The sequence below is a fragment of the Thalassophryne amazonica genome, chromosome 2, assembly GCF_902500255.1.
Source record: "Thalassophryne amazonica chromosome 2, fThaAma1.1, whole genome shotgun sequence".
Taxonomy (NCBI): Eukaryota; Metazoa; Chordata; class Actinopteri; order Batrachoidiformes; family Batrachoididae; genus Thalassophryne; species Thalassophryne amazonica.
This window is the reverse complement of record NC_047104.1, coordinates 74,830,426-74,845,353: the sequence shown is the minus strand read 5'-3', so window position 1 is coordinate 74,845,353 and position 14,928 is coordinate 74,830,426. Positions and strand designations below refer to the sequence as shown.

General features: G+C 40.8%; 1 protein-coding gene across 1 annotated transcript in view; it reads left to right on the top strand.

Annotated features, from left to right (window-relative positions):
• ush2a (Usher syndrome 2A (autosomal recessive, mild)) overlaps positions 1-14,928 on the top strand; it is a 1,147,097-nt gene that overhangs the window by 305,537 nt on the left and 826,632 nt on the right. The window contains 1 exon segment of the mRNA XM_034188044.1: positions 14,404-14,687. Within this exon segment, the coding sequence (XP_034043935.1) occupies positions 14,404-14,687 (284 nt within the window).

Here is a 14,928-nt window from a genome sequence, read left to right as displayed (position 1 = left end):
TACAGATGTGCAAGGTAAGGTTTATAATGTATTTGTATTCCTTGCTGCTTCTTGCATACATTGGTGTTACAAACGGACCAATAAGATGGTGACTACAAGAACTAAAAACAACACCAAAGGCACTTAGTGCAATCTGATTTTTACTCAGAATATTTGCATTATTGTTAGCTACCACGTCCTAATACATTCCAGCCAGAATTTCAGTGTAAATGGGAAACATTGTAATGATTTAACCAAACTCTAAACTTGCAGACAGATACTTTATTACATAGGCTCAACTTAGGCATGCACAAACGAGCAGAATTGTGTGCACTCACAAAAAAGCACTTGTACATACGCACATATGTAAATGTGCACACACACACACACTCCCTCGCTCGCTCTCTCTCTCTCTCTCACTCACTCACTCACTCACTCACACACACACATCCCAAAGTGTTTTGCCAGTTAAAATAAACAGGCTTTTCTGCTGACAATGCTTCCAGCCGTTGTGCTTCTCTTTGTGATAAATGGTTTCACTCTCTCCCCTCTGTATCTTTGAAGAGGAGGCTCGTATGAAATGCAAAACGGCCAATGCTCCTCAACTTGACGCATCATGGTTATTGCTAAGCCTCGCTATCAAGGGCCCACGGTTGCGCGTGAGCATGCCGGCAAGAGGATGTGACCTTGTTTATGTGTATGTATGTGACCGGACGGATGGATGTAACTGTGCTCACACACTTTTGTCTTTGTCACGCCTAATGTAAGTGTGTCTTTTTGTGTCTCTACACATGCATGCACCTGTGTATTTCTACATTCATGCTTGCCATCAAGGGCTAAGCTGGTATTTAATTCTCTAATTCAATGCCAAGTTGATTAAAACAAACTGCTGCAGCCCCTTGTATTTTTTACACTCCTTACAAGCGCCACTTTCATTTTTTTTTTCTGTCCTTGTTTGTTTGGTTGCTCCCACAGGTATTTTTCAGAAATGAGATTTGATTATGGCAATTTATTACCGCCAAGCTGATACTTTGAGTCAGGCAACGGCATGCTTCAGAAGGACAGAATTGAAATGTGTGCACACAGTTACACACATGCACATGTGTGCACACACACTCATAACAAGGTGTCAGAGTGCAGTGTGTACATAATAGTGTTTGAAATGGTGATGCATGAGCCTGTTAACCAGCTGGCTACTGATAAAAGGGCTGGGCCATGTCCCAAAATCATGCACACATACATTTAAATGTGCACGCACTTACACTTTCTCACATGCACACTATAAAATAAAAATAGCTCCTCTGTTCAAATATCCTCAAACAGTTTTTATTCTCATTTCCCTTCACCCCTCTTTGACTGTTTAATTTCCTTTCTTCCATTCATCCAGATTATAAAAAAATGTTTTTAATGTAGTAGGACATTGTGTTAACTTGTCATGACACCACTTACAATAATAATGCATGATTTTTAAATCTCAAATTATTATAATCACTGATATCCAGCATTTATATAAATTACAATTTAATTTAATTTAATAAACTAAATTAAAAAAATAAAATTTACTCAACAAGCTCTGGTTTTTAAGGTGCTACCTGCCGTACATTTTTGAAATGTTTAACTATATATATATATATATATATATATATATATACAGTGAGGAAAATAAGTATTTGAACACCCTGCGGTTTTGCAAGTTCTCCCACTTAGAAATCATGGAGGGGTCTAAAGTTTTCATCTTAGGTGCACATCCACAGTGAGAGACATAATCTAAAAAAAAAATCCGGAAATCACAATGTATGATTTTTTTAATAATTTATTTGTATGTTACTGCTGCAAATAAGTGTTTGAACTCCTACCAACCAGCAACTCAGACCTGTTAATTTTTCTTTAAGAAACCCTCTTATTCTGCACTCTTTACCTGTATTAATTGCACCTGTTGAACTTGTTACCTGTATAAAAGTCACCTGTTCACACACTCAATCAATCACACTCCAACCTGTCCACCATAGCCAAGGCCAAATAGCTGTCTAAGGACACCAGGGACAAAACTGTAGACCTGCACAAGGCTGGGATGGACTACAGGACAACAGGCAAGCAGCTTGGTAGAAGACAACAACTGTTACGATTATTTATTAGAAAGTGGAAGAAACACAAGATGGGTGTCAATCTCCCTCTGTCTGGGATTCCATGCAACATCTCACTTTGTGGGGTAAGGATGATTCTGAGAAAGCTCAGAACTACACAGGAGGACCTGGTCAATGACCTGAAGAGAGCTGGGACCACAGTCACAAAGATTACTTTAGTAACACATGATGCTGTCATGGTTTAAAATCCTGCAGGGCAGCAAGGTCCCCCTGCTCAAGCCAGCACATGTCAGGCCCATTTGAAGTTCACCAGTGACCATCTGGATGATCCAGAGGAGGCATGGGAGAAGGTCATGTGGTCAGATGAGACCAGAATAGAGCTTTTTGGAATCAACTCCACTTACCATGTTTAGAGGATGAGAACAACCCCAAGAAAACCATCCCAACCGGGAAGCATGGGGGTGGAAACATCATACTCTGAGGGTGCTCTTCTGCAAAGGGGAAAGGACAACTGCACCGTATTGAAGGGAGGATGGATGGGGTCATGTATTGCGAGATTTTGGCAAACAACCTCCTTCCCTCAGTAAGAGCATTGAAGATGGGTCATGGCTGGGTCTTCCAACATGACAATGACCCCAAACACACAGCCAGGGCAACTAAGGAGGGCAACTCCGTAAGAAGCATTTCAAGGTCCTGGAGTGGCCTGGCCAGTCTCCAGACCTGAACTCAATAGAAAATCTTTGGAGGGAGCTGAAACTCCAAACCTGAAAGACCTAGAGATCTGTATGGAGGAGTCGACCAAAATCCCTGCTGCAGTGTGTGCAAACCTGGTGAAAAATGTCAGGAAACGTTTGACCTCTGTAATTGCAAACAAAGGCTACTGTACCATATATTAACATTGATTTTCACAGGGTGTTGAAATACTTATTTGCAGCAGTAACATACAAATAAATTATTAAAAAAATCATACATTGTAATTTCCGTATTTTTTTTTTTTTTTTTTAGATTATGTCTCTCACAGTGGACATGCACCTAAGATGAAAATTTCAGACCCCTCCTTTATTTCTAAGTGGGAGAACTTGTAAAATCACAGGGTGCTCAAATACTTATTTTCCTCACTGTATATATATATATATATATATATATATATATATATATATATATATATATATAGTTAAACATTTCAAAAATGTACGGCAGGTAGCACCTTAAAAACCAGAGCTTGTTGAGTAAAGTGTACCCTGTTAAGTACAATAAATAAACAAAATTATATATAGAATGTACAGTATAAACAATATAAATATGCCACTTAACATTAACAAGAAATTAATACTTACATAAAATTTAAAGTAAACATGGTATCTGAATTTTAGGAACATGATATGAAGAGCCAAAAAGAAAAATCACAACCATCAAATGAGTTGTAACATCTAAATAAAATCATTGTTATTGTTGATGTAGATGACAATACGACAGGTGATTGAGAATTTTTTAGCCTGACCAACATTTCTCAACATTGCACCCAGTGTGTCAAAGCCTCACACATTATGGAGAAATACTGGTTTCTCAGAACGCAAAAATGGAGAACCACACCCTACTTTTTCTGGGTCAGGCTCAAAACCTCTCAATTGCCCCTGTTACACAACACGTCAAATTAAAAAGTTATACAGTTGGAAACTGAACCTTATAAATTGGGATATAATACATAGAAATAAATAGAGAAATAGAAGCACAATACATAATAGTAGAGAAGCTTGAATCTTCGACTGGACTGGGTTGCTTGACGTGAGGACGTTTCGCTTCAAATCACAGAAGCTTCCTCAACTAAAATTCTTGCTCTGGTAGTCTGACTTCTGTCTTGACTCTAGTAGAGAAGAATAAACCAGAAGCCAACAAAAGCTGGAGTTTTTAACCTAACCAGACCCCTCCTACCGAGAGGCCGACTGCTATAGGCTAGTGACTAAACAATAGCTCTAATTAGCACCTATTGTGCACTCTCCTAATGATGGGATGGACGCCTCCCCTGATGGCTCCCTTGACGACTCTCGTGATGACGTGAATGACTCATTACCATGAACAAAAGACTGAAACTGCTTAGACCTGAGTACCCCATTGTAAACAGGGGACAAAGCGTGTCTGAGACCCGCCCCCCGGTTAAGGCTGGGTTTCAACTGTTTTACAAAGAATGCTTCCTTGACACCTCTCTCAAGGTGCTAATTAGAGCTATTGTTTAGTCACTAGCCTATAGCAGTTGGCCTCTCGGTAGGAGGGGTCTGGTTAGGTTAAAAACTCCAGCTTTTGTTGGCTTCTGGTTTATTCTTCTCTACAAGAGTCAAGACAGAAGTCAGACTACCAGAGCAAGAATTTTAGCTTAGGAAGCTTCTGTGATTTGAAGCGAAACGTCCTCACGTCAAGCAACCCAGTCCAGTCAAAGATTCAAGCTTCTCTACTATGGAAACCACCTGGACAAATGAGAGCCTACACAGAAACACAATACATAATGTTATATAGAGATGAGTTAAACATTTATATTTTAAAAGAAAAGGAATAATATGGATTACATTTCCATGACGTATAGTTCAGAATTGCATTCAAAATGTGAATTAAGGATCAAACACTTATTTTCCCTTTTGTATGGCTAGCATACTGGTATATTATGTTACTATGCTTTTTACCCCTTTTAAATTAATTTCATTAGTAAAGAGAGCGGGCCGCGGCCTCAAGTTTATCTAATATCTGGGTCTTTTAGTGAAGCTTAGGGCTGGTGGCTGGCAATCACCTTAGTATTTCTTCTGTTTTTCTTGTTGCTAAATGGTGATAAATTATACTGTATTTGTTGTATTTTTGATGCCTGATTTTGTTTTTTCTCTCTGTTTAAGGTGTGGCTCCATCCAGAGATGGGAGGTGGGTGTTTTCTTCTGCAGTCCTCCCATCTTGTGCACCAGGATGGACTCCCAAAATCTCCTAAAATTTCCTGTATTGGCAGTTGTGTCCGTAGCATGGCCCAAGCATAGGGTCACCTCTTTGAGTCTGGTCTGTCTCAAATCATCAGAGGTAGTTTTTCTTACCACAGTCGCCTGTGTGCTTGCTCTTAGGGTTGGTAAGGTTAGACCTTACTTGTGTGAAGCGCCTTGAGGCAACTTTGTTGTGATTTGGTGCTATATAAATGAAATAAATTGAAATTGAAATTGAGCTGTGCTTAAAAATATGTACCTCTTTATGAGGACAGTATGTATGAGTGATTAGACAAGTGCATCTTTGAGCCAGTTCTTCCAGTTAGTTTTCTTTCCACTTGGTAAAAGGGAGTGCTCACTTCCAAGGAGTGCCTGGGATTAAACAGTTTGAGAACCCCTTGTATATGTTATCAGTCAAATGTTTGGACTTTGACTGGGAAAGTGTGTTCCAACTTTTGGCTGGTAGAGTAAGTATTCCCTGAAATGAAGGAGTGCAACAGCAAATTATCCAGCTGCATCTCATCCTGTCCTCGGCATCAACTATCTGCAGGTCCCACCACATCCATAAGCCTCCCTCTTCTCCTTCTGCCTGTAGGCTCCATCCTCAACATCCTTCTCCCTGTATAGTAGAGGACCTGGCTGAGACATTTATGCACATCATTTAGGAGAGGATAACTCAACCGATTTGCCTGTGTACATCTTAACAACTTGAAGCCATACCCTGATTGATGTACAGAAACAAAAGTTCCCAAGCTGCAGAATTGACTCAGCACAATGTCCACACCCGAGTACTGACTGTAATGGTACCTCCGTCAGGGTAAACTCCAAACCTTTCCATTTCGCTACATAGGATTCGTCACACCAAAGGATAAGTGGTCTTAACTGGGCTGCAATGTCGTAATATTTAAGACAGGGTAAAGCCATGCTCCCCCTGTCCACCTGCAACTGAAGAATAGTGTATTTTATTTGTGGCTTCTTTGCTTTCCACACAAACCTCGATACACATTTATCCCATTCTCGGAATTGTTTCAAAGGAATTTCTACAGGTAGTGCATTGAATAGATACAGTAATTTGGGTGGAATTACCATTTTAATAGACCTAATTCTTTCACCAATGTCCAGGGGAAGCAAATCCCACCTGCCCATATCTTTAATAATTTGCTTTGCTAAATTTTCATAGTTAATAGTAAATAAAGAGGTAAGATCCTTTGGTATGAATACCCCCAAATATCAGATATGCGACAAATTCCAATTAAAATCACATTCTCTCGCTAATTCTGCAGTTGGAGTAAAATTGAATAAAAGGGCTTGGGTTTTGTTGACATTGAGAGAGTATCCAGAGATCCAAACTTTTTGAGGGCATTCATAAGCAAAGGTACACTAGAACTTGGATTTAGAAATATTAGCAATACATTGTCCGCATATAGACCTATTTTGTACTCTGTACCTTTTATAATTATACCTTTAAGCTCCCTTTCCTGTCTGATCATTTGGGCTAGAGGTTCAATAAACAGACTGAATAAAAAGGGGCTAATGGGGCATTCCTGACAACAGCCTCGTTGGAGCTTTATTGGGCTCAATAAACCACCATTTATTTTAATAATTGCAATTGGAGATCAATATAGTGCTCTAATACACTGTATAAACTGTTCTGAGAAGCCAAAACAGACCATTGTTTCATAAAGGAACTGCAAATTCATAGAGTCGAAGGCCTTCTCAGCATCTAAGCTGAGAAGGATAGCACTGGAATTTAACATTGTAATATGATCAACAATATGGATGGTTCGACGCATATTATCACGTGTTTGACGATCTCTAATAAAACCCGTTTGGTCTTCATCTATGAGGAATGGCATGGCCTCTTCCATTCTCCTGACTAGGATTGAGGCAAAAAGGTTATAATCAACATTAAGAACACTAATGGGTCTATAAGATTTGCAATCTAATTTGTTTTTCCCTTCTTTATGAATTACAGAAATTAAAGCCTCCTTCCAAGAGGGTGGGTGTGCCCCCCCATCATAATATCATTATAATATTCTTTAAGCAAAGGGAGGAGTGGTTCTCTCATTGACTTATAAAATTTTGCTGGATACCCATCCGTGCCAGGGGATTTGCTAGCCTTTAAGGCAGAGATTGCTTTATGAATGTCCAAATCTGAAATTTCTTCTATAAGGGTCTCATTACAGTTTTTACCCAGGGAAGGAAGATCTAATGAGTCCAAGAGTTCATCAATTTTATCACCGTCAGATTCCCCTTTTTGTGTGTACTGCGATGTATAATATTTTTCAAAGGATCTATGAATTTTACTTAATTTAGTTCTGATTTTATTTGAATTGGGATCTACTAATTTTATGAATTGCCCTCTCTTCTTGTTGCTTACGTAGTCTCCAAACCAGCACTTTTGCAGCTTTTGGCCTGGCCTTGTAGTACTTCTGCTGAATGTACCTTATGTTTTTCTCTATATTTTTGCTATATATTTTGTCTATCTCCTGTTTGCTAGGTCACGTTAAGGTTAATTGCGAAGAATCTTTATTATGACTATGCAATTTTTCCAGAGCTCTAAATCTATTTTCCAAATCTTGTAATCGTTCTGATTTCATTTTTTTCTGAAATGCAGCTTTGGCTATAAGCTTGCCCCGAAGGTATGCTTTAGCTGTATCCCAAAGAATGGATGCACTAACTTCCCCATTGTCATTTATGGATAAAAAACTCCCTATATTCCTCTTGTATTGTTTTTTTATGTGAGGTTTTAATTCTTGACTTAAAAATGTCCACAGACTCCGACTGGCTCACTGTCGTAATAACAAAAAGCTCTTTGACCTGCTGACTTCTTCTTCACCCTGGGAACACAGAGTAGTCCCGCATCTTGTGACCGCAAAACCCGGGCTGGCACATAGGGTTTCACCAGATTGGCCAGATAAGTGGCGACAGTCCATGAACAACTTTATAAGTCAATAACAAAACCTTAAAATCTGGTCTCATAGAGACAGGAAGCCAGAGTAAAGATGCCAAAATGGGTGTGATATGTTCAAACCTTCTGCTTCATGTCAAAAGTCTGGCAGTAGTGTTCTGAACAGCTGAAGACCCCTAATGCTGGACTGCGGTAACCCTGAAAATAGGACATTGCAATAATCTAATCTAGAAGAAACAAAAGCATGAATCAGGGTCTCAGCGTCAGCCATAGATAGGATGGGGTGGGTCCTCATGATATTTCACAGATAGAAAAAAATTCCTAGTAACATCCCTGATGTGGAGGTCAAAGGACAACTGTTGGGAAGGTGTAGTGACACGGACCCACAACAGGGGGCGGTAATGAACGGACAATGGATGAGCCAAAAAGTAACAATTTAAAGTTGTGAATTGCACAATGGAATACAGACAATTGCAGTTGAGGAGTACAGTCAATCATACACAAGGTGACGTGTGGGCAGGCTCGAGGATAGAAGACGTCTGTCCAGAGAAGAGCCGGATCCCACACGGCTTCCACTGCCAACGGATCTGAAGAACACCGGAGCCGCCAAGTCCTGGGTCCCAGGTGGCCACCGTCTCCAGCTGTCAGACCAGGTACTCCTGGCAGAAACAGTTAATGGTGGGTGTGTGAAGACACACCCAGTAATTGTTCCCTGAGTTGTTCCTCCGGGAGAGAGAACCTCCACCTCCAGATACAATATCACCCGTGCAGCTCCTGTTGGTCTCCTTCCTGGATGGAGTGAGAGACGAAGACCGTCGTCCTCTCACTGTCCGCCAATCCAGCCTTTAATAGACCTCGCAGGAACACGGCTGCACACAGACCACTGTTACAATAATAATCACCGCAGAGAAGGTTACCTTTTTCGGTAGCTGATTTCTCGGCGAGGAGGTGGAGTTGCAGTCCGGCCTTTATAGTGATGGTGATGAGTGACAGCTGGTGCTGATAAGTGACAGCTGTCACTCCCAGCGGCTCCAATGCCCTCTTGTGCTTGAAGCCCGCACTTCAAGCAGGGCACCATCTGGTGGTGGTGGGCCAGTACCTCCTCTTCAGCGGCCCACACAATAGACAACATAGGATCAAAAATTACCGCAAGGTTCCTCAATTTGTCCATTTGATGTATGACATACGAACCCAGGCTGAGTGCCAGCTGGTCACATTGATGCAGATATATTGGTGAACCAAGAACCATCATTTCAGTCTTATCAGAGTTTAAAAGTAAAACATTACTAGACATCCAGCTTCTCACTGATAGAAGACAGTCCTCCAGGGATTTTATGGGAATGAGATTTCCCGCAGTTATCAACATGTACAACTGAGTATCATCAGCATAACAATGAAAGGCAATCCCAAAACGCTGCAGTCCCTTGTTTATCGCGGGAGTTCCGTTCTAAAAATAACCCGCAATAGGTGAAATCTGCGAAGTAGTCAGCGTTATTTTTTACAATTATTATAGATGTTTTAAGGCTGTAAAACCCCTCACTACACACTTTATACACTTTTCTCAAACAGGCATTAACATTTTGTCTCTTTTCTCTCCTGTGTAAACACTGTCAAAGTTCAAACCTTAGTAGAAAAGTCCAGTATTATAGAATGAAACCAAAGATCAAAACCTGTGTTCAGGCCCAAACATTTGTTTGAGAAATAAAAATAGAATGTTTTCCTATAAATAATTATGATGGCTTTAAGAACTAACAATTTAAATTAACAATCAACTTACGAGGTTGATACATAAGAAATAATTAATAGTGACTCACCAGTATTTCACAGTTCCTCTGACCGCGCCTCTGCATCCTGGCGCCGCTCCGCTGTAGCATCTTTTTCCACTGACCCCTCACTCACTGCCTCCGGTGTTACCGTTGTGGGGTACGGATGCGGGACCCTCAGAGAATCCAAGTCATTAAAAAGATACAAACCTCTCTCAGTGGCCACGGAGCTCTGTGGCTGCAGTTACCGAGACCCTGCAGTGCTGCAGATTTTTCTGCAAGAAGTCTATCCTTGCGGGCTGCTGGAGCGCTCCTCATCAAAACAGCGAGCGTGGTCTCTGGACCTGTTGCTGGAGTTGGCCGCAGCTCCATACACCAGACGGGGGTGGTGTGAGTGGCCCGCTGCAGCGCTTACTGAGCCCGCAGACTCGGTCAGCACATTGGAGGCAGTGAGAGCAATCGTGGTGATGCCGACCGGTGCCGCGACCGGCCCGCCTGATGAGGACGCAGAACACAATGCACTGTAATAAAAAAAAAAAAAAAAAAGAAGCATACAAAATTGCACTAAAAGAAATCTGCGAAACTGCAAGGCCGCGAAAGGCCAAGGTCCTCGGTGCTCCTTATATGGCAGCACCCTCACATCGGGGTGAATTTAAGGCATTATTTGTAAAGCACTTTGAGTGTCTGATGCAGATGGAAAAGCACTCTATCTATCTATCTATCTATCTATCTATCTATCTATCTATCTATCTATCTATCTATCTATATATATATATATATATATATATATATATATATATATATATATATATATGCAGTCCATTTATTTTACCATTTAATGACAGATTGATCATTTCCAGCACAGTCGGCCCAAGAGTGGGCCACAGGTCCTCAAACAGTTTTGTTGGTATAGGATCAAATAAACAGGTTGTGCTTTTTGTAGATGCCACGAGTTTCGTCAGCACGCCTAATGAAATACTATTAAATTCTGTAAATCTAGGTAACATCTCAGTGGTAGCACCCACCTCCATAGCAGGGTTTAATGGCTGGGCCAAGGCATGTTGAGATATGCTCAACCTAATAGCTTCTATTTTCTTCTCAAAATAATCCAAGAAGTCCTGTGCTGAAAAGGGAGAATGACTAACAGGTGGCTGCCCGTGAATGAGAAAAAAAAAACTTTGAGTTATGTTTGTTTTTACTGATCAAATCAGAGTAATAGGCCTGCTTTATGGCCAGTATTGCACACTTATTATCTAAAATAGCATCCCGCCACACAAAGCGGAACACCTCTGATTTGGAACTACGCCATTTCCGTTCCAAACCTCTAGCCTTCTGCCTAAGGTCACCAATTAAGCAAGGTGACCATGCCTTGGGAGGGCATGGCCTTAAAAGAAGAGGCGCAATCTTATCAAGTGTAGTTTTAAGTGCTGAATTTAAGCTATCCGCAAGGTTGTCCACTGATTTTCTAAACTTGAAGTTAAAATATCAGGTAGTCTTGCCTCGAGTTCAGTCATAGTTGAGGGTTTAATACGACCCCGCAGTAGTCGACAAGGTTGTTGCTCCACTAAACACGGCAGGGTAAATGTAAACCTGATAAGTGAGTGGTCAGAGACCATAGATGCAAGAGGCAAGATGTCAATCTTCGTGACGGCAAACCTATGTGCAAGAACCAAATCCAGGGTATTTCCACTAATGTGCACTATGTCTTGAAAGCATTGCTGGAATCCCAATGCCTCCACAATTTCCATAAATGATTTGCTAAGGGGATCAGAGGGCTGATTTATATGAATGTTAAATTCACCAATAATCAAGATGTTATCTGCACTAGTTGACAAACTACAGATGAATGCATTAAATTCATCTAAGAAATCAGACTATGGGCCAGGGGGCCTATAAACAGTGACAAAATAACATAGCTGATCTCCAGTTTTATGACCCTGACAGTACTTCAGTACATCATGGGCATAGCGGAGAGCTCAAACGAATTATATTTGTGACCCCCAACAGCTAATAAAGAAAACATCGATTTATAGATAAAAGCAACACCCTCGCCTTGCTTCACACCACGAGACACGTGACTAATGTATACACCAGTGGACAGGCCTCATTCAAAGGACGGAGAGTTGTGGGTTTGAGCCAGGTTTCACATAACCCAGTCATATCTAAATGATGATCCATAATTAGATCATTAATCAACAAAGAATTCAAAAACAGTGATCTGATGTTAATGAGACCCAGGCTAAGGACCTCAGTGGGGATGACAGTCTGACTGCTCAGAACTCGGCAAAGCAAGCCCAGGTTCCGAGAGCGCCACTGGCGCAAATCAATCCAGCGAAGATGTGGACGGCCGGGCTGACAGTCCTCAGAGTCGACCAGCGGCACCATACAGGCTTTGACCGGATCCACAAGGCGCCAGGGCAGGACAGATACTGCCAGAATTCTGTGCACAGCTCGTCCAGACGCCAAACAGCAAGCCAAACGGAGCTTCAGCTTCACCAGCCGGCCACTTTGTCTCCCGCAGTGACGATTGCGCTTTCGGCCGAAAGGCAGTGCAGGAGCCTGACACACAAAAGCTGGAACCTTTGATAAAAATGGAGGCAGAAACTTCTGTCTACCCGCCGATAACTGCACTGCACCCTGGGTGATATATGGAGATCCATCAGTGTTTGGCGATCATACACCCGCAGTGACTCCGATTCAAAAACAGCATAAGATAAAAACAATAAAATAACAGACTGGAGAGCAGCAGACAAGCAGCCAGACACAATGGCGCCATCTCGGGATTCAATTTATATCGTGATATGAATTTTAAGTCATATCGCCCAGCCCTGCTTTCAAGGAAAATGAGCATTTGAGTTTATGAGTATTTTCATTTCTGTCTCCTGTCCTTTTGTTAGCTCTTCTAAACTATACAGCTTAGCTTATTTCACAGCTGTCTTGTAAATGTTCTATTTGACTCTTGCAGACAGCCTTTTAAAGTCTTCGGAATGCCTGATGGCCATATTTGATGGCCTCAGGTAAAAATAATGACACAGGGCTGTTTGGGATGCAGCTGTCTTTCTATCCACTTTTATATTTAGCACCAATACATGCAGTAATCCACATGCAATTGCAGAATGCTTGTACATTACTGTGAAAAGAAAAATACACTCACATAGCTAAAAATACCATGAAAAATATCAAGCGCATACTACACAGTGAACAGACAACACATACAGACATGTGGTCTTCAGAACAGCCAGGAATGTACAGCTATGTGCTCATTAATGTACGTATGTGGGCACGTACATTTTCACCCACCGGCATATGAACACACTCTCTCTCATAAACGGCTGTGGCGACACCGTTGCCCTTAGGCATCCATTTAGGGACAGATTGCCTGTCATGAAATACGTATGGCATATTCAAATAAGCCCTGCTTGCTCACACCATATATTATCGTTTAACTAGCCTAGCACGGCTCCTGTAGTCAGAAAATCTCCCACAGTGTGTTCAGTTTTTCAAATTGTTGTTCTAATTATTAACATAATAGAGTGAATTTTACAAATAATATGCCGTAAGTGCAGCATGTTAGACATAAATACAAAAATTAAATACAATACCTCTGTTTAAGAGAAGAACTGCACCTTAATATTTAAAGGAATGAAGAACAGATTATTCCATTTTACTCTACCTACCTGAAGTGCTAAATGTTCAAAGTTCATCATGTGGAAGGCCTTGAATACTAAACCTTAACTGCACTTTTATAACACGACACATTATGACTTCTGAGCTTAATAAATGATCCTGTAAAGTCAAATTCTCATCTTATGAATATTATTCAACCCATAGACCAATTTTATCTGTGAAAAACTGGGTTTTGGAGATGTAGTATTTTCTCATGCAGCAACAAAAGAGCTTCACTGCTGTTTTAACACCACGTTGTAGTTCCCTATTATTTTTATATTTTCCAAACCCTTTCTCATCCCTCCTTGTCTCTTTTTCACCATTCTTTTCTCAAAGTTGCATAATTTATTTATTTTCTCACTCAGTGAAATTAAGTGTTTGGCCTTAGGTGAGTGATCCATCATGTTTAGAGGGCCCGGCCCTAATGATGGCAGTTTTATACACTCACTCACCATTTCTCCCTCTCTTACATACACACACACACACACACACTCACACGCTCGTACACACACACACACACACACAGCCATGATCACACAAACAGAAAGTGGATAAACGCTAATTCACCAGCTAGTATGCATTGGTTTTGGGTTTTTTCCCATCTATCAGCTGCTCTTCTCACTCTGCATTTTTCTGAATGTGAGTCTTTCAAATTCAAAGTGTTGTTGGTGTGTGTTTTGAGATACAGAATTTCCAAATCAATATTTGACTGGTGATCTTGTAATTATACTCACACACACACACATGCCACAAAAGAATAATTTATTCCTATTTTTGTTTCTTTTGTTTTTGGCATAATTGACTTAACTAGAAACTACAAAATAATCTAAATAGTTTGTCTCTTGTGTAACAGCAGACAGAGACAAACTGTCCTGCCAGAATACAGCTTTCTTTGTTTTCTGACAGTAAGTTCTGTAACTTTGTACTCTTATTAATATTTAACAGTCTTTAAGTACGCTGCTGTTTGTTACCAGTTTCAGGCACAGAAACACTACATTTTATTTTATGTTACTTCTGTCTGTCTCTCTTGATTGTGCTTTATTTAGGTCTTTCTTGTGAGCGCTGTGAGTTTGGTTATTGGAACCTGTCCCGTCCAGATGGGTGTGTCCCATGTCATTGTGACCCTCTGGGTTCCCTGAGCCCGTTCTGTGAACCTGAGCTGGGTCAGTGTGAGTGTAAAGATGGAGTCGGGGGGCAGCGCTGTGACTCCTGTGGGAGCGGTTTCTATGGTTTGAGAGTGGAGGGAACATGTTTTCTCTGCAACTGCTCACAAGAAGGAATAGTACCTGGGACAATCTGTGATCCTCACACAGGACAGTGTGTTTGTAAGGCAAGTTTACAATGTTTATTACTTCATGGCATTTTTTTGTCATTTCAGATAGAGGTGTTCATGCTGTATTTGTGTGCTATTTGGGACTAAAACTACTTTATATTAGTTTAACTTGAGCAATACATTTTTTAACTCAGTTGGGAATTTTTCATATGTTACTCCCAAACAAAAGTTTTTGTTATTTTTACTGTGGGGTGGCAGTCAGCTCAATGAGAGCGAGTTGTAATTAATTTTTTAATAC